Source organism: Artemia franciscana, chromosome 2 (genome assembly GCF_032884065.1).
Source record: "Artemia franciscana chromosome 2, ASM3288406v1, whole genome shotgun sequence".
NCBI lineage: Eukaryota > Metazoa > Arthropoda > Branchiopoda > Anostraca > Artemiidae > Artemia > Artemia franciscana.
In genome coordinates this window covers 43,366,534-43,385,305 of record NC_088864.1, presented here as the reverse complement: position 1 = coordinate 43,385,305, position 18,772 = coordinate 43,366,534, and the positions used below count along the sequence as shown (strand labels likewise).

Here is an 18,772-nt window from a genome sequence, read left to right as displayed (position 1 = left end):
GTAAAATTCTGTCAATCACGTATCAAGGACATTTGTTTATTCTATCCACCAAGCTTCATCCCGATTCCTCCACTCCAAGTGTTTTTCCAAGATTTCCTCCTCCAACTTTCCCCAATGTCAAAAGATCTGGTCGGGATTTGAAATAAGAGCACTGAGACATGAATTCCTTCTAAAAATTCCTTTCTATTCGTAAGATATAAATACCCCAATTTTCATGTTTTCCAAGAATTCCGGTTTCCCCCTCCAACTCCCCCGAATGTCACAGGATCTGGTCGGAATTTGAAATTAGAACTTTAAAGCACAAGATCCTTCTAAATATCAAATTTCATTAAGATCTGGTCACCCTTTCGTAAGTTACAAATACCTCAATTTTCAAAATTACCCCCCTCCCCAATTCCACCAAAGAGAGCAGATCCGGTCCAGTTATGTCAGTCACGTATCTTAGACAGGTTTCTATTCTTCCCATCCAGTTTCATCCTGATCTCACCACTTTAAGTATTTTCTAAGATTTCCAGTCCCCCCAACTGCCCCCCCCCCCCCAATTACGCTTGATCCAGTTGAGATTTAAAATAAGATATCTGAGTTACGAGGTCCTTCTAAATATCAAATTTCATGAAGATCCGATCACTTCTTCGTAAGTTAAAAATACGTCATTTTTTCTTATTTTTCAGAATTACCCCCCCCCCCCGCAATTAAGTGGATCCGTTCCAATTATGTAAATCACGTATGCAAGACTTCTGCTTATTTTTCCAACCAGGTTTCATCCCAATCCCTCCAATCTAAGCGTTTTCCATCATTTTAGGTTTCCCCACCCCAAACTTCCCCCAATGTAACCAGATCCGGTCAGGATTTAAAATAAGAGCTTTGAGACACGTTATCCTTTTAATATCAAATTTCATGGAGATCCAATCACCCGTCCGTAAGTTAAAAATACCGCATTTTTTCTAATTTTTCAGAATCAACCCCCCCCCAACCACCCCAAAGAGAGCGGATCCGTTCTGGTTGTGTCTATCATGTATCTAGGACTCGTGTTTTTTTTTTCCACCAAGTTTCATCCCGATCCCCCCACCCTAATTGTTTTCCAAGTTTTAGGTTTCCCCCTCCCAACTCCCACCCCAATGTCACCAGATCCGGTCGGGTTTAAAATAAGAACTCTGAGCCACGATATCCTTCTAAATATCAAACTTCATTGAGATCCAATCACCCGTTTGTAAGTTAAAAATACCTCATTTTTTTTAATTTTTCAGAAATACCCCCCCCCCCAACTACCCCAAACAGAGCGGATCCGTTCCGTTTATGTCAATCATCTATCTAAGACTTGTGTTTATTTTTCCCACCATGTTTCATCCCGATCCCTCCACTCTAAGTGTTTTCCAAGATTTTAGGTTTCCCCCCCTCCAACTCCCCCCAATGTCATCAGATCCGGTCGGGATTTAAAATAAGAGCTCTGAGACACAATATCATTCCAAACATCAAATTTCATTAAGATCCAATCACCCGCTCATAAGTTAAAAATACTTCATTTTTTGCGAATTAACCGGCCCCCCACTCCCCCCAGATGGTCAAATCGGGAAAACGAGTATTTTTAATTTAATCTGGTCCGGTCACTGATAGGCTTGCCAAATTTCATCGTCCTAGCTTACCTGGAAGTGCCTAAAGTAGCAAAACCGGGACCGACAGACCGACAGACAGACAGACCGACAGAATTGGCGATTACTATATGTCACTTGGTTAATACCAAGTGCCATAAAAAAACATAGGTAACTTTTTATCATTGCAAAGAGGGTAGGGTTGAATAAACAAAATTAATATTATAATATAATAAGCTGAGAGTTGATAGTACACAGTAGGAATGTAAAACAGGGAAGGGATGAGCCAGAATCCTCCTCCTCTTTTATATGATCTTGTAGGCTCGTCACTTTTTCCTGTATTTTTCACATAATTTCCCAATTCTTTTGTGCTTTGTTTCACCTTCATATTTTTACAATAGGTTATTTCGTATGTGCTCGGCAAATCGTAAAATTTCCTTCCAAAAAAGCTTCAAATTCCACACGTCGTCAAATCCAAGAATATATGCAGTACCATCATTGATTAAACTATAGTGCATTTATTTGTAATCAAGTAATGATACCGGTACTTGGGGTATAGAAGCTGGGAGAGGGTTTAGTCATATAGCTTCAAAATAAATTTTACAACAAACAACAAAGAGAGATAAAACTCAACAAAAAAACAACAAACTAGACTGGGGTCAGTGGAGAGAAAAGAGATGAAAGACTGAAACAACGCAGATACTTCACCTGTATGTAAACTAGGCGACATCAGCACAAGATAAAAAGAAAAAACAATAAACTAAAAACGAATAAAACCCCCACCAATAATAATAAATATAATTGTCCCTACTGATCCACGTAGGGAATAGAAGCTATTAGAGTTACTTCAATGAGAACATCAAAGCAACTGAGGAAAAACAAAAAAAAATTGAAACTATTTTAACTATTTTATTGCGAAATAGTCCTCTTGTTAGCTACTATTGAAGCAACTCTTTTTTGTCCAGTAGGTAATCTAGTCCCCTGGTGATTATATGAAATATTAATTCCCTTATTGACCATTGGTTCATTTTTCAAAATACAATCATAAATTGGATCAATATCTAAATTTTCCCTGTCCCTATTTATTGAAAGATTCGCAAACATATGTTTTTTTTTGTTTGTTTTTTATAGCCTCCCTCGCTCACTGAGAAAAACCTCTATCATTATAAATAGCTGTGGCCCCATCAAATTGTATAAAATGTTCAGGATGAAAGAATGAATGTTCAGCCAGAGTCGAAACAAAAGTTTCAGCAGGCTTTCTTAACTGTAGGTTTTTTTTCTATTGAGTTGCGACGCTCAATAAATCTTTTAATAAATTGTTGGTGAGTTCTACCAATATAAAACTTTCCACAAGAACAAGGAATTTTATAAACCTCCCTAACTAAATCTTCACGGGTTAAATCCTACCAAGAACTAAGGAAACTACCTAATGGTCTCACTGATTGGAAACATGTATCAATTTATGTTTAAGTATCCCCACCCCCAAAATAGGTACATACGGCAAAAAAAATGAAACTTTTCGGCATATTTAATTCTGTACACTGTGAAACTCCAATAATCCTATTGTTATCTTTAATGCGTCTATTTTCATTATTTCATAAATGAATCTAATCAGGTAATTATTACAAAATAAAATATTCCTCAAATACAACAATTTAGAATCTACAAATTCTGAAAGCTCTATCCACCAGTGCAATCACAACCCCGCGTTTCACTGAAATAGGTTGGCGCGAATGAAAGTTCAAATACCTATCCACCACCTAGACTTTCTATATATTGAGAACAGTAAATGGAAATCACTTTAATCAATAGGATATCAAGAAAAGGTAGTTTGTCATTTTTATCAAACTCCATCGTAAATTTCACATTTTTATCAAAACTATTTAAATGTTTATGGAAAAGGTCTAAAGACTCTAAACCGTGTTTCAAAATGCAACTCACATCGTCTACGAATCTGCCCCAGGAACAAGGGGATAACCTAAAACTGTGCATAGCGGATGTTTCAATAGAGTCCATGAAGAGATTTGCCAATATATTCTAAAGCTATTTCTAATGATAGGGGTTTTCTCAGTGGGCGAGGGGGGCTTTAGAAATTAAAAAACATATGTTTGCGAATCTCAATAAATAGGGACACAAGAAATTTAGATATTGATCCAACTTATGATTGTCTTTTGAAAAATGAACCAATAGTCAATCAAGGAATTAAAATTTTACACTATCAACAGGGGACAAGATTACTTACTGGACTAAAAAGAGTCTAAGAACTTTTATATTTAACACTGTACTGCCTAAATTAAATGACTTCGTCGGCCTTCTCACTATCAAAAGCTCTCTCCAGTTACATCACTCAGGCATTCGGCCCTAGATTTTCCTGGGTGAGGTTTGGGCCCTTGACTCTAAAGAAAGAGGTTTCAATTCGTTCGGGCCTTTTATCTTAACATAAATTCTTGTAAAATTACAATTTAAAAAAAGGTCTGCTGCCTCCCTTTGCTGGTGTTAATCGCTACAGTCTGTACCTCCGTGTCCTTAGGTCTTACTAAGGTCCCTTCTTTCACTTGACCTTCCAGTTTCCCATATGGGCCTCAACAAGGTAACCCAGGTTGACCAACAACAGAAGACACATGAGACGCTGAGTTTTCAAACTACAACACTATGGGATATTTGTGGATTGTTTTATGCATTCTCCCAGAATTTGTAGATGTTTCACATTTTTATTTTTTACTGAACTCTTTTTTTCCAGTTCTGTTTATGTCTTTAAAACTTGGCGTAAAAAGCAATGTAGAGCTAACTGCCATCGCAAATTCTGCCATAGGGTTCTCTGATACTTAGATGCAATGCATGTACATATATATCTGGCACATATAGAAGCAGCTAGTAGGATTTGTCCCCCCCCCTCAAGAAATTTTCTTACGAGGCTCATGATGCCCATCTTACCTTTTCCGTCACTGTGTCGGTATACCTGTGCATGCAATATTTTATGCTACATAGACAAAGATTTTCGTAATAGGAGCATTATCATCCCCCCCCCCTCAGCACCAATAAAAAAGGTGGGGGACTAGAAATATTTGCACGAATCAAGAGAGATGAGACACATATTTATTCCATTAATTATTTGTCATAGTTTAAGGGAAACAGCCCTTACTTTCGCCCTATTAAGAGCCGAGGCCCAAGCAACAGCCAACGTAAGCAATGGACGTTAAAGAGGGCTGAAGAAGTCCCAAGCTGTCGACCATAACGAATAAAGCGAACAAAAAAAGGTGACAAAATTTCGGCAAAGTGGGGATTTTCCTAGAAATATTTTAGGCTTTCTTGCGGATAAAGTTTACGGATTCAAGTGGAAATCCAACTATTCAAAACATTTCCTCAAACACAAAACTGCTGGCAATTCATTTGTTACACACTAAAAACAATGTGTTCAAAATTAAAATATCATTCCAACAACTTCTGAAGCAATCGGTTCTATCAAATTTTATAATCATTCAGGAAGTGCTTGAGATAGATGATAACTTACCTTTCTGGCATTGTTTCTAAAACGGTAACTTGCGACGTGGAAGGCTTTTCAAAATCAAAAACAATTTCAGTTCTTTTCCTTCCTATATTTGGGGTAAATGGCGATTCTCGGCTGCTTGATGCCGGTGACCCTAAATCCGATCCCTAAAAAGAAACAAACGGTTTAAAAATCTATATACATATAATAAATGTATAAGCAATGTACAGCCTAAATAGCCACCTCTCTTTTGTTATATTCCAATAATTCACAGCAACTCCATAGCCAAACTAATACCTACTGAGGTGAAATTGAGAGACTCGGAAAACTTAAACCTTAGCATTAAGAAAAGGATCATACCAAACGAAATCATGTAAGCGGAATATTCAACCAGTCAAAGTGAAACCATGTCCACTATCGACGTTATCGGAGATTCCCACCACTTGTGAACACAATTAAACGAGCGGATAAATGCTAAAATGCTCTCATAAACCATATAGAAATAACACAGTCTTTTTATTAAAGAGCAAAGCCTCCCTCCATATTTTTTGACACTTCCGTCAACTAGATTGGACCTTCGGTCCATGCAAATAAAGGCTTCAAATTTATGCCCCTCCTACGCCTGTTATCGTGACATATTTCAATTTCTTTTTTCCTTTTGCTTAGATTCTTTTCAAATTTTGTACCATAGCGAGCGAAGAGAGGCGGCTCCAATGCTACATTTGCAAGGGCAGAAGGCCGAAGGCCCAAGTGACCAAGGGATCCGTTAGCTACGAACATACGAATCACATCAAATTGCGATAGATCTGTATCTTGTGGCATTTCAATTCAAAGGAATAAAGAACCGCTGCAGGTTTGCTGGTGTAGTGACAAATACAGGGCGACCCAAAAAGATACGTACCCATATTGTATTCGATAAAAAAAAATCTATTTTTTAATGAATGTCTTTTATGTTGCAAAATGTGAAAGGTGAACCTATGGATGATCATTTGCAGCTATAGTTGCCCTGAAAACATCTTGGACAAATCATCAAAAGATATTCTCGCTAGAGACCTATTTTGCAACAAAATCATACCAAAGTGTACAGATTCAGTTTCGAAAGCGTTTCCATTGTCGCAACTTTGCATCAAAATCAACGATTGTAAGTTGGATAAAGAATTTTAGAGAGATAGAGACTGTGGTGGATCTATGTTCGAAAGCCACAGGGGGAACTTATTCCGGCAGGAAGAAAAGTGCAAAGACAGAAGAAAGCATTGCTCCAGTGAGGGACTCAGTAGGACGCAGCCCTGGGCATCGCTTGGACGCCAGGGAGAGTGTGAGCTTCACAATGGTTTCAGCAAGACGGGGCCACACCTCATACAGCCAACGAAACTGTTTATTGGTTGAGGCAGATGTTTGAAGAGAGACTCATAAACAGAAGATGCGATGTGGAATGGGCCCCGCACTCACCAGATCTTAACCCCCCGGATTTTGTCTGTGTTGTTTTCCTCAAAGACAATGCATACCAGGGAAATCCACAAACAATTGAAGATCTGAAAACTGCCATCACTGCAAAAATAAGAGCAATCCCGAAAGAGGAATGTAGAAAAGTGATTAAAAACTTTGCCAGACGAGTGCAGGTTTGCTTGCAACGAAATGGTTGACATTTGGAACACATCTTGGGAAACCCACAAATTGACTAAAAATTGATAGAAATAGCTGAAACTCTGGTGAATGGTCTTCTATAAACAGAATAATGTGCGGACATATTTGAAATAAATAGCTTTTTAATCAAAACCATAATTGAAATTTTCATGGGTACGAATCTTTTTGGGTCACCCTGTAGTATCTCATTCATGGAGCGCTTTGCCAGTAAGCTACAATTTGCATGCATCTACTATAACAGAACTAATTGTCTAGAAAATCGCAGAAGAAATCTACACAGAGTAGTATTGGTAACTAAAATTAATTGCAAATAATAGAAAAGTTTTCCCTAAAAAATAATAGGGTGATAATTAAAGCTTTGTGCCAAATTCTCATGTTTCAAGTTTGAAAGTGAGCTTTGAAGTAAAATCCCTTAAGAAAATACCCCCTTACTACAGCCTCTTTCATACTATTACACGACATTTCTAAGAGTTGTAACATCTGGTTTAGAAAACACTTCTGAACATAATAACAAAAAAGTGGAAAAAAAAAGATGAATATTGTCAGAGAGGAGCAGTGAGTTAGGCTTCTCCTTTTCTTTTTCTTATTTATTTATCTTAACTTGGATAAATATTTTTAAGAGTGAATTTGGCTCATCCGTCTTAGTTCAAACAAGATTCTTTACTTGCCACTCGAAACTGTCCCGCAAAAACATCAAAAATATCAAACCTACCCTTTGATTTTGGGATTCACAATATCATCTATCAATATCGATGCAATCTGTTTTCCAATCTTAGTACAGTGAATTTCACACAACTCTACTTCAAAAACAAACACAGGAAGAAGAGGGGGCTGCTGTTATGATATGCACAGATTTTTAAGATTTCCAAATGATTTGCCCCTTTTTGAGGCTTTTACAAACTTAGAAAAATGAAAAGTTAACTCCCTTCTTATCTATAAAACAAGGGGAATATCCAGAGAATAAAGCGAATTATTTGACAAACTAATAAAACACGAGTCAACATATGAAGCGTTACAACCTTCAATACAGCGAAAAGAACATTCGAGATAAGTATTGACGAGGGTAGTTTTGATTTGGATCTTTATTTGACAGATTTTGTTGTCCCTCCACATTGTGAAGTTCCTACTCCTGCCCATACTATAGTAGACCTTTCATAACATTGTAACAAGAAACAGTAGTTACTGTTGCTTTAGACAAGGGAACTGAGGCCACATTCCCCCAATCTAGTTTGGCAGATCCCTAGTAATAGTTTTACAGGGATATTTTTATAAATTTAGGCTTAAAAATATCCCAATCCCCAGACTTGTGTATCCACTATTCTAATTTTGGAATGACAATGGAAAATACTTATGTAATTTTGCATAAATTAGTTTGATTTCTTTAAAAAGGTGGATTTTTTTTCTTGTGTGAATTAATCATGTTTATCATGTTCTTTTAATATTAGTAAGCCATTATGTGGATATTTAGAAATTCAGCAGAATACTTACGATTTGCTGAACCTCTCTTGTTGGCGTGAGTCCCAAGAGAGAACAAGGCCTGGGTCTTCTTCTTGTCACCATCTCTAAGAAAACGCCGTCATCACTCTCTTCATTCGACATCACACTACCACACACACTGCTAGTCTCCATAGAGACGTCATCACTAACTTCTGATCCAATACCACTCGTGGTGGCACTGTCACTTCTTGCATATCTATCCGACGACATTGCTTGTCTTTTGGTGTGAATAGATACAGTTGGAGGACTAGTTCGCTTAAGTTCATTGTCATCAAAACGACGCCGGGAAATGCTAATTTCAGTATGGCTAGATTTACTTTCAAATGATTTCTGATTCCCATCAGAGAATTTAATAGAAAAACTACGTGTGCATGTTTCACTAGACCGTCTATGCGACAGAAAAACATTCGATTTTTCTTCTTCCTTCGTTGTTCCAAAATATATAGATGGTGTCATAGGAGATTTGAAAAGAAAGCTTGGCTTTTCACAACTCAGGTTCGAAGAGGTAGCTGACTTGGAGAAAACTCGCTCTCCAAAATTTTCAAACGTCAGATTTGAAAGCTGTGTCGTCGGTGATAGGTCAGAGAGAGCAGGGCGGGGAAATTCAAGCTGATGAATCTCTTGTGGTGTTTTTGCAGCAGGACTTTCCCCACTTGGACTAGACTCTGAACTACCGTAAACTGTTTCTAATGGTGTTTTTATCCCCACTGAAAGGGAAAGTGTGTGAGGAAGACCTCGAAGAGTAGTTGGACGCTTTGGTAGAATCGGCGCAGAAGCCACTTTGATCGGATATTCAATCGACCGTTCCAACTCTAATTGCCTTTCCCATTCAAGTAGCTGCCCAAGGAAGTTGAAATTTGGTGATATCGTCGGTCGTTTTGACTTTACATACCTTCAAGGGAGAGAAAAAATATATATACATAATGTAAGGCTTTCTGTGACTAAATACGATAACAAAAAAAAAACTGATGTTTATATATTTAAGGATACTCGAATAATACATATGGTCATAAGAAATTCTGTTTGGTGAGCTAAAATGAAAAATTATACGTTTTTTGGGACTATTATGTATGGATCATGAACAAATTTTTCCTGTATATCTGTAGAACGTCAAATTGAATATAACAACACAGTTTTTTTAGTTTCAATCCAATCATTTGGTTCGGTTAAGGTACTTCAAAAGACCTTAAGACATGTTTTGTCGAAATGATATCTATGTGGTGTTAAACGTACAAGACACATACAATTTTATAGTCATTTTAATTCATCTTATATGCGCCTCGGATTAGATTTGCTCTTTTCCTGAATACCTTACTCAAATACAACAAAAATTAGCAAATTATACACAACATAGTCTAACTATGTCTTCAAATACCCCCTTTTCAGCTTCTGAAGGTAGTGGAAGAGCAACAGAACATGTTAATACTACTATTACTATTATTAATTGTTCGCTACAGCACCAATCCTCCTGAGGCCAATCAAACCAAGTGCGCTCCTCCTCCATACCAGCCTGTTTAAAGCTTCTTTCTATACACCCTCCCAAGTTTTTTCAATTTCCTTTGAATCCTTTATTACGAAATCTCTCACCCTATTCGGGGACGACCTGTTTTTTGGTTGGCCTCAGACGAACGGCCGAAAAGGATAATCTTTGGGAATCTGGCATCCTTCATCTGCAAAACGTATCTGACCACCTCAACATTTCTCTTACTATAGCCCAAGAAAGCGGGACAGAACCACATTTTTCGTATAGCTTACTTTTGGGGATACGATCAATAGAATGACTACCCAAAATTAACCGTAGATAGTTCCTCTAAAAAACATATAACAAATTCAAAGCACCCACGTTTCTGAACCATACTTGACCACTGTCATCATAGTAGCTTCCAATATTCTAATCTTGGTTCGATGATTTATCTTCCTATTCTTCCAAACCTTTTTTCAACTGTGAAAAAGCACACTGTCCCTTGGCTATTCTATTTTTAATATCTTCACTGTATCCACCACCTTTACTTATAATAAAAGAATCAAACCATTATAATATCATATCCATTTTCAAAAGATACTTGTGTTCGTCATCGTGCATATGAAGATGTAGTTTTCTGTCAAAAATTACATTTAATTACAATATTGTCTTTTGCTAATTACAAGAAGCACTAGATATTGCAAATTCATTTCAAAGAAGCCCTAAAACAGTTCTCTATGACGTTCCAGGGCCCCACTAGCGGTGAAAAAAGGAAGATACTTCAGTGCTACCCGTGCAAAAAAGTGATTTTCTTTGTTATTCAAGGAGGTGGGCTGTAAGTTTCCAGCATGGGGTTGGGGTTTTGGGTAATGGCGATTCAAATGGTGTACTTTTCTTTTCGACCCAATGCCATTTTCGAGGAATTTCAGGCTATTTCTAAGCTTCCATAAATACTTTCACAATAAAGTTTTATTATTGAGACTAAACGAAATAACAGATACAATACATCAAAAATTTTCAAAAGAAAGACCTTTATTGCTCAATCCTAGTCTCAGGAATTTCCCAGCTTTAGAATTTTTTGGAAATCCTTCCTTCTCATTATTCTTATCCGATTATTTTATCAATAAGACTTCCTCTGAATGATTCTTTTAGAAATCTACACATTCTTCATATCCCGTGCAAAATACAAAAGCTTTTCCCAAATACTACCAATAGCCGCTTTTCCCCACTACGACCAGAATTTCTTATCATTAGCCAATGGGCTACTGGCACTGTCCTGGGCACAGTACTATGAGATGAGGCTTGCCTATTTCTTTTTTTTCTTTGCAGAAGATTCTTCCTTGGTTGTGTCGAGGTGTGCACTATTACTTCCCCCACAACCCTGAGAGGCTCAGCAACCGGATTGAGGCAGGCACGGGTTGACAAAACTCGACCCTCAGAAGAGACAGGGGAGTCACCTACTATTGGTCAGACATCAACATCAAGCGGCACTTTATCCTTAAGAGAACTTTTCGGCCAACAGGAGGCACTCACAAGAGAACTTCATTCTCCCACCTTGGATTGCTCCTCATGGGATTTCATCTTGCACCATGACCGACACTTCACAAGTACTGGGGGAATGAGCCTTCTCCCGGGTAGGATGTTGACACCCACTAGCGGCCCAATATTGGTGGCGCATTCCACAAAAGATACTGAGCAGGAACAGGCCCATGCAAAAGATATTTTTTTGGAAGAGTGGGGGGATTCCAAAGATAAAGCGCAAATTTTATATGATAAATTGAATAAGTGTCCAGAAATTCCAAAAAAAAAACAGGACATCTGAATGAGCCAAGGGGATCTAGACCCTTCCCTTGTGTATGTCCCTGGGCAGGATGATCAATAGCTGAAGGTTGACTGGAATTAGCAGTAATAGGTCCCTATTTGCAGCTACTATTCTTAGGGGCGCTACGAGAAGATTGCATGACCACCCCTTGTTCCTTGCTTAGGAGTTATTCTAGATTATTAACTAATCAAAATCAATCTCAGACAAATATGACACCCGGGTTCATAAAAATATCGACTGCATTATAAATTGTTTTTTTACATACATCTTTTTTTGCTAAGAATGCAAAATCTCAACAAATTTAGGATTAGGAATGCCTAAGAGTACCAAGGATAGCGAAAATGCCATTGTTTGAATTGGTTATCGTTACTCAGGAAAAACTGAAATAATTTTACATATCTTTAAAAATTAGGGAGAATCTAGAGTTCCAACTTTTAATGAAAAAAAAAACACCGTAAGCGGTCAAGCTATTTTTGGTAGAAACAGGCACCAAATCAAAACAATAAAATCTATCGAGAGTAAAAAAAAAATAATCAAAAATAATCCACCCCTTAAACAAAAAATTCAAAAAAAAAAACAAAAAAAAAATAAATACAAAAAAAGTCAACAACTATTAGTCAACAACTAATAATTTGAAGCGTTGAATATTTCAATAACAAACAAACTAATACCTATTTTACAGTTTTAGCTATTTTATGAAGCATAGCCTACACTTCTTTCCAATTAACAAAACGTTAGGATTAAGCTATATGTGTACTACATCATTTTACTTATACAACAATCACTGGAATTTCACCCAGTTTACTGCCAATAAATGGTTGTTCTCTTCTTTTCCTGCAGCAACCAGGAGTTTCACTTTCAAGAGCTCAATGATCATTTTTTTGCTCATTTTCCGCTGATTTTCCGCACATTCTTTATTTTTTGAACTTAGCACCTGCGATAGTAAAAAAAAAAACTTAATTAAAAATAGAACATCTTTTTTATCAAAAATATAATTTTTGGGTTTTCCTAATGTTTTAAGACGAATATGGATAAGTAAATTCCCAATATACCAATTTAAAAAATCGCACACCTTTAGAAAGCGTAGCCCATGGAGAATCAACATATTGCAAATGGGTCCACAGGACAAAGATTGTTTCGATTTTGATGACCTTGGTACTTCTGTGTCTCCTTTTTCCTACTTAATTTTTACTGAGTTGGTCAATTTTTTTCAAGCTTACGACATTTCGAATCAGCGATTAGTGAATAATTCAACAACATGGCGTAAGTGCACCAAATCCGGATATTAAAACATTTAAAAATACGACGACCAAAACAGATCTTTAGAAATACCCGAGCTTATGATTAGCTAGTGAAGTCACCAAATTCCCTAAATGGATTTGAAATGTGCAACTGAACTTAAAAATCTGATTCAATTTCATACCATCTAAGGACAGAAAATGTGAACGGCTCATTATAACTACAAACTATTCTGGCATAGGGAACTAATAATTAGAATGATTAAACTTTAAGATCTTCGGCAATTTCAAGGAGCATGGCTAGATATTTTATGAGCAAATCTGGCTAAAGACTCTCCTTTAGCCATGTGTAATATTTACTGTTATTGTCAAATCAAGAAACATACAACATTAATATGTACAATAAAATTTGTAAGATTAATCATGTCTCGGACAATTCTGTCAATAGAGGTCTTTTTTCTTTCTTTTTTTTTTTTACCGGTTTCACGTTTTCAAGAGCATAATACAAGGAGTTCAAGTCAGTTTGGAAATCCTAGAATAGTTACTACGCGATCAAGTTTTCTTTGGGTCATGTTTGCCCAAGTCCCTGTAATAGTTTGCCACAGAATATTATACAGAAATCAAACCCAAGTGAGGTTCGAAGGTAGCTGAAAGACTATTCTTTTAGGGGTTATGAAAAGGATGGGAAATCAATTCTCTGGTTTACTTATTTATTAAATTGATCAAATTTTTAGATTTTTAGTTTGAGGAATTGATGATGGGAGGTACCAAATCGTTCTTATTCGATTTTTTTGTCGTTTCTTGTTTTTTTTTATATATATTTTTTTTAACGGGTTGATTGTCGTCTCCTTTCATAAGTTGATTAGACTTGGCCTAATGGGGTGATTGTTTGCCTAAATAAATTTTGCTTCAGGTTTTGTTATGTTTATTGCTTATTAATAAACCCTTTCTTCTTCTTAGAAAAATAAATAAGTGTGCGCGTATGCCTTTTTGCCCTATCTTTGATGAAAAAAAAACAAAAAACAAACGAACAACCCAGTTTGGATTAACAATTGATTTCAAAAATAGTAAAAACAAAAGTCCAAAGCCCTATTTTCTCCACTTTCCTGTTGATTTTATGTCTTTTTTTGCAAAAGTTTGACAATAGAACACATTTTGTAATACCAAAATCAAATACTGTTCTACGCGATTTGAAAAATTCGTAAACGCTGAAAAATGTGCGAAAATAAACCTCACAAAGCAATTGCCACGTCAATTTTTAGTAAGTTCAATAAGCGAGCATATCGAAAATTTCAATACGAATTACCCAATCTTAATTTATCTTCAAACCTTGTTTAATTAGAAAGCTAAAGTACACTGACAAACAAACTTAAACTCCTGACAAGAAAAATGCAAGCATAAATCAAACGAAAATGAACATTTCCAACAGAGTCAAGACATTTATAGGAAAAACTGTCAAATAATAAAAAAGACAAAATAATGACCATAATCAGTTTACTTGTGTTCAGTTTTCATTCGGTAAGTACCAAAATATTTTAGAAACACCAGAATTGTTCAGTTTCAATAACAAAAGAAGCCAATATAAAAGAACAAAAAAAATGCAAGACATTGTTTGCGATAGAGCCAACACTACTGAATAATTCACTTTAATTTCGTCTGTCACGTTTGGCATCAAATAGAATCATTTTAAAGTATTTCTGTAAAAACATGAGAAAATTGGCATAAAAAAGAAAACGAGGTTTGCATAGCGGCTCCAACATATACTTTTTTTTACTTTTATTTACATAATAAATAAATATAAACTATTACAGGTATAAATCACTACGCCAGGGAAGAATTTAAAATTTGCTAACGCGTAGCAACTAACTACATAAACATTCCTAAAGGCATCCTAAATTAAAAATAATAATAAAAAAAACTTCATAAATGCTCCTAGAAGCATCTGACACTAATTAAAATAATAATGAAAAAGAAAAAAGACAATCACCTTCTCTCAAACAACCGAGGGTAACAACCCTCTTCCAAATATAGCTCCCTCCACCCCAACTCCTTCAACCCACTCTTCCCTCCAGCTCTATAGTCCACTCCAATCCCCCCGCAAAAAAAAATTCCCAGCAATTTCTCTTTTAATCTTTTTTTAAAACTGTGGGACGTGCTCAGCCTCCCTAGCACTCACAGGAAGTGAATTCCACTGAGCAGAATAATTGAATTACTAGCATAACAGGATAGAGACAAAAGGAATCCCTGAGAGTCGCCTGAGTACCCAATAGACACACTTGGCGAAAAAGTAAATCAAAGCCAGCAAAATCCAAATAACCCCGTCAACATTATCGTCTTGTGCACCCCAATGTGTTTTCAGTTTAATGTCAATCTTTTTTTCTGAATATATTTCATTACTCTTTGTAGAGCAACGTTTCAAGGTACAAAGGAAAGTGTTAAATAATATTAAAATACAGTTCAGATTCAGGATTTCAATTTATTCTAGAATTCCTTCGGTATAGTCCCACAGAACATGCCCATTTTCGTATACGTCCCATGGAGTTCAAAATCGAGATCTAACCTTAGGACATACGGATATCAATCCAACTGCCCCATCAAGCAATGCTGAAAAAAGGAGTAGGCTATTAAGTCGTTTAACGTTCCTTGAAACTATTGGCAACGATGGCCCAGTTGGAAGAGTGTTGTCACGTTTATACAAGCGATCAATTAGTGTTTATAAAAATATCTGTTAATGCAGTGATTAAGTGGACCGATGGAACTCGAAAATCTCATATTAAAATCGAAAATTTATATTTAAATTACTCAAGTATTTATTGGCGGAAGATACCACTTTTAATATCAGGCCGTAGCTTCTTGAAGATGCTACAAAATGTTAGTTAGTATTTTGCTCTATTTCCTCTAATTGCTTAGAAATCTTAGAAAATGTCTCTCTCTTTTTCACAAGTGTACTCTATGAAGGATATTGCTTTTAGAACAAAATTGGTACTATCATGAGCAGAAGACAATAATCTTTAAGACGATTGCAACCATTTTTCGATATATTTTCCTGTTTTCGAACAGTCCCACTTAAATTTTTACAAGTTTTTGGCCAGAAAGAATCTTTTCCGATAGCCGATAACACCCCTAGAGACCAAATTGACAAGCTGGTATAATTAACATGATATTTCCGCCAGTGAATAAGTGCTATTTGAAGGGTTTTTGACAATCGTTGGTCTCTAGAGAATTGAGAGACAGAAGGCTACCATAACTTTGATTTTGAACCTCGATGTTTTCAAGTTCACTAGTGCCTTAAATAGTCATAGGATGAAAACTGATAAGTAATCAGAAGAAAACTTGTCATATTTCACAAGCTATTTTTATTTTCTTACATATCTTTAGTAAAGATGAAATTTCCTGAATAATCTTGCTTTTAACAAGCAGCATTCCCGAGAAGAAAACAAATTAGGCAGGATTACAAGCACCAAATTCATTGGCTATCGAAAAATTGCTCAGTTGGACATCTGGATCAAATATTTTTGTCTGTGCGTTACATCACACAGCAGCATCGAAAAGTTGATATTTTTCCTCCCGTGGGCATTGCATGTCGGTTGCAGCCAACAAACAGGACGCGGCAACATTCAAAAATTTTAACAATGGAGTGTATAGTAAAGGAAGAATTGTTGTAGTTTTTTCTTTCTGAATTTTACTCTTTTCTTACTAAAACAATTACCAAAAGCAGCACTTAAAAGTAATCTGTTAGGTTTCATTCGTTTTTCATCTTGATCGACTACTTATGAGTATTTCTATGCAACCGAAATAAGCAAATGATGCGACAAGTGTGGCATTGGTCAGTTTCGGTGCGTATCGTAACGATTAGAAGGCTCGAGCAAGACCATAGAATATTTCTACCACCAAATATAAACAATTTTATGTTCCGAGCAACAGATTGACTTTTAAGCTAAATGGTTACAAATGAAATAGAAGGAAATAAATGAGGCAGATAGAGAGTAGGCATGTATTTAACACTGGAAAAGCTTAAATAATTCTGAACTCATCAAATGCAATTATTGCAGTTTCAAATTCTACCAATGTTTAATTCATTCAAGTCAAAGATATCTACAATTGTGTTGCAATCAAAAGACTAAATAGCACCAAATTTGGATAAATGCGCATATGGCAGAGATGACTCATCTATGTGAAAATAAAGATTTTTTTGTCATGTCTTTTTATGGCCTTCAGAGTCCAAATGTCTACCAAATACAAAGTGTTTAATCTGTAATTTAGGACAATACTGTGTTACAAGTTTATTACATGGAAACGAGGGAGCAGGCGATACACCATTAGGCTCAATAAGAGAGCAAAACGCTAAAGAAGACAAAAAAGTTTGTTTTTTTCCCTTTGTGAGGTTTGTTCGTTTACAGGAACACGCGTTACCAAGTCAATAACATCTGAAGGATCGTCGCAAGCACGACCATTTGTTCGTCAATATAATCATGACCTATTATATCCATGATTTAGATGCAATTAGATCTTAGGCTACAATCAATATCGACCAGGCAGCATCGAACCACTCAGAAACGTTTGAAATGATGCCATTTTCCAGTCCTCCCAAATGTGACCGGGCTTGATTTGTTTATTTTTCGGCGAAGATGACGTCTGAATTATTTCATCATATACCAATTCAAAAACGAATGTATTTATTTATATATATTATATATATATATATATATATATATATATATATATATATATATATATATATATATATATATATATATATATATATATATATATATATATATATATATATATATATATATATATATATATATATATATATATATATATATATATATATATATATATATATATATATATTCACAGGTTGGACACAGGGACACAACTACAATGGCGCGTAATGGGGGCGCAAAGCGCTTCACGCCACCCCAACACCTAGTTGGTGGGGGCACTTCGCGCATCCCCAAGCCCCCCGCGCGAATCGAACATTCCCTGTGTCGCCGTCGTCATTTATATACCCCCCTGTACCCCCCGGCGTCCCCGTTGTAGTTGTGTCCCTGTGTCCCGGTCGTCATTTGTATCCCGGTGTCCCAGTCTGTAATTTCTCTTTGAGTGTCCCGGTCGTCATTTATATTCCCTGTGTCCCGGTGTCCCGGTCGTCATTTGTGTCCCGGTGTCCCGATCTGTATATACATTCGTTTTTGAATTGGTAGTTTTTTTAGTTTTTTACCTTTTTTTAGTTTTTTTTTTTAGTTATACCTCATGATTCTAATGATTGCCTTAAGCTTTGTTGATGGTGATTCCTAATCGAACATTCACTGTTTCCCCGTCGTCATTTATATATCCCCCTATGCCCCCCGACGTCCCCGTTGTAGTTGTGTCCCTGTGTCCCGGTCGTCATTTATATTCCCTGTGTCCCGGTCGTCATTTGTGTCCCGGTGTCCCGGTCTGTATATACATTCGTTTTTGAATTGGTATATGATGAAATAATTTTTTTTTTTCCTTTTTTTATTTTTTTTCTTTTTCAGTTTTTAGTTTCTTTATTAGTTTTTAGTTTTTTTTTCTTTTTAGTTTTTTTGCTGTTTTTACCCTTTTTTTAGTTTTTTTCTTTTTTAGTTTTTAGTTTTTTACCTTTTTTTAGTTTTTTAGCTTTTTTAGTCTTTTTCTTTTTTAGTTTTTTTCTTCTTTTGTATTAATGCTAAAGCCAAGGTTCGAACCTGGAACCTCTCGGACCTAGAACCTGGAACATATCGCTTAACCAATTTTTTAGCTTTTTAGTTTTTAGTTTTTTTAGCATTTTCTTTTTAGTTTTTTTGTAGTTTTTATCTTTTTTAGTTTTTTTTTTCTTCTTGTGTATTAATGCTAAAGCCAAGGTTCGAACCTGAAACCTCTCGGACCTAGAACCTGGAACATAACGCTTTACCAACTGAGCTACTGTATTTGTATTTGTATAGGACTAGCTAACGACGCTTCTTGACTACTAAGGTCCCTGCGTCGGCCCTGTAGTGCATTCCTGCAGCATGGTTCGATCTCTGG

The 18,772-nt window shown here is 36.1% G+C and overlaps 1 protein-coding gene across 6 annotated transcripts in view; it reads right to left on the bottom strand.

Moving 5' to 3' along the window:
* The window catches only part of LOC136042154 (dual specificity protein phosphatase 16-like), a 105,543-nt gene that overhangs the window by 8,461 nt on the left and 78,310 nt on the right, over window positions 1-18,772 (bottom strand). For all 6 annotated transcript variants that reach the window (XM_065727075.1, XM_065727105.1, XM_065727113.1 and 3 more), the window contains exons 8-9: window positions 8,209-9,109; window positions 5,101-5,243 (exon numbers count right to left, since the gene is read on the bottom strand). In XM_065727075.1, the coding sequence (XP_065583147.1) occupies window positions 5,101-5,243; window positions 8,209-9,109 (1,044 nt within the window). The remainder of the gene's footprint in view (window positions 1-5,100; window positions 5,244-8,208; window positions 9,110-18,772) is intronic.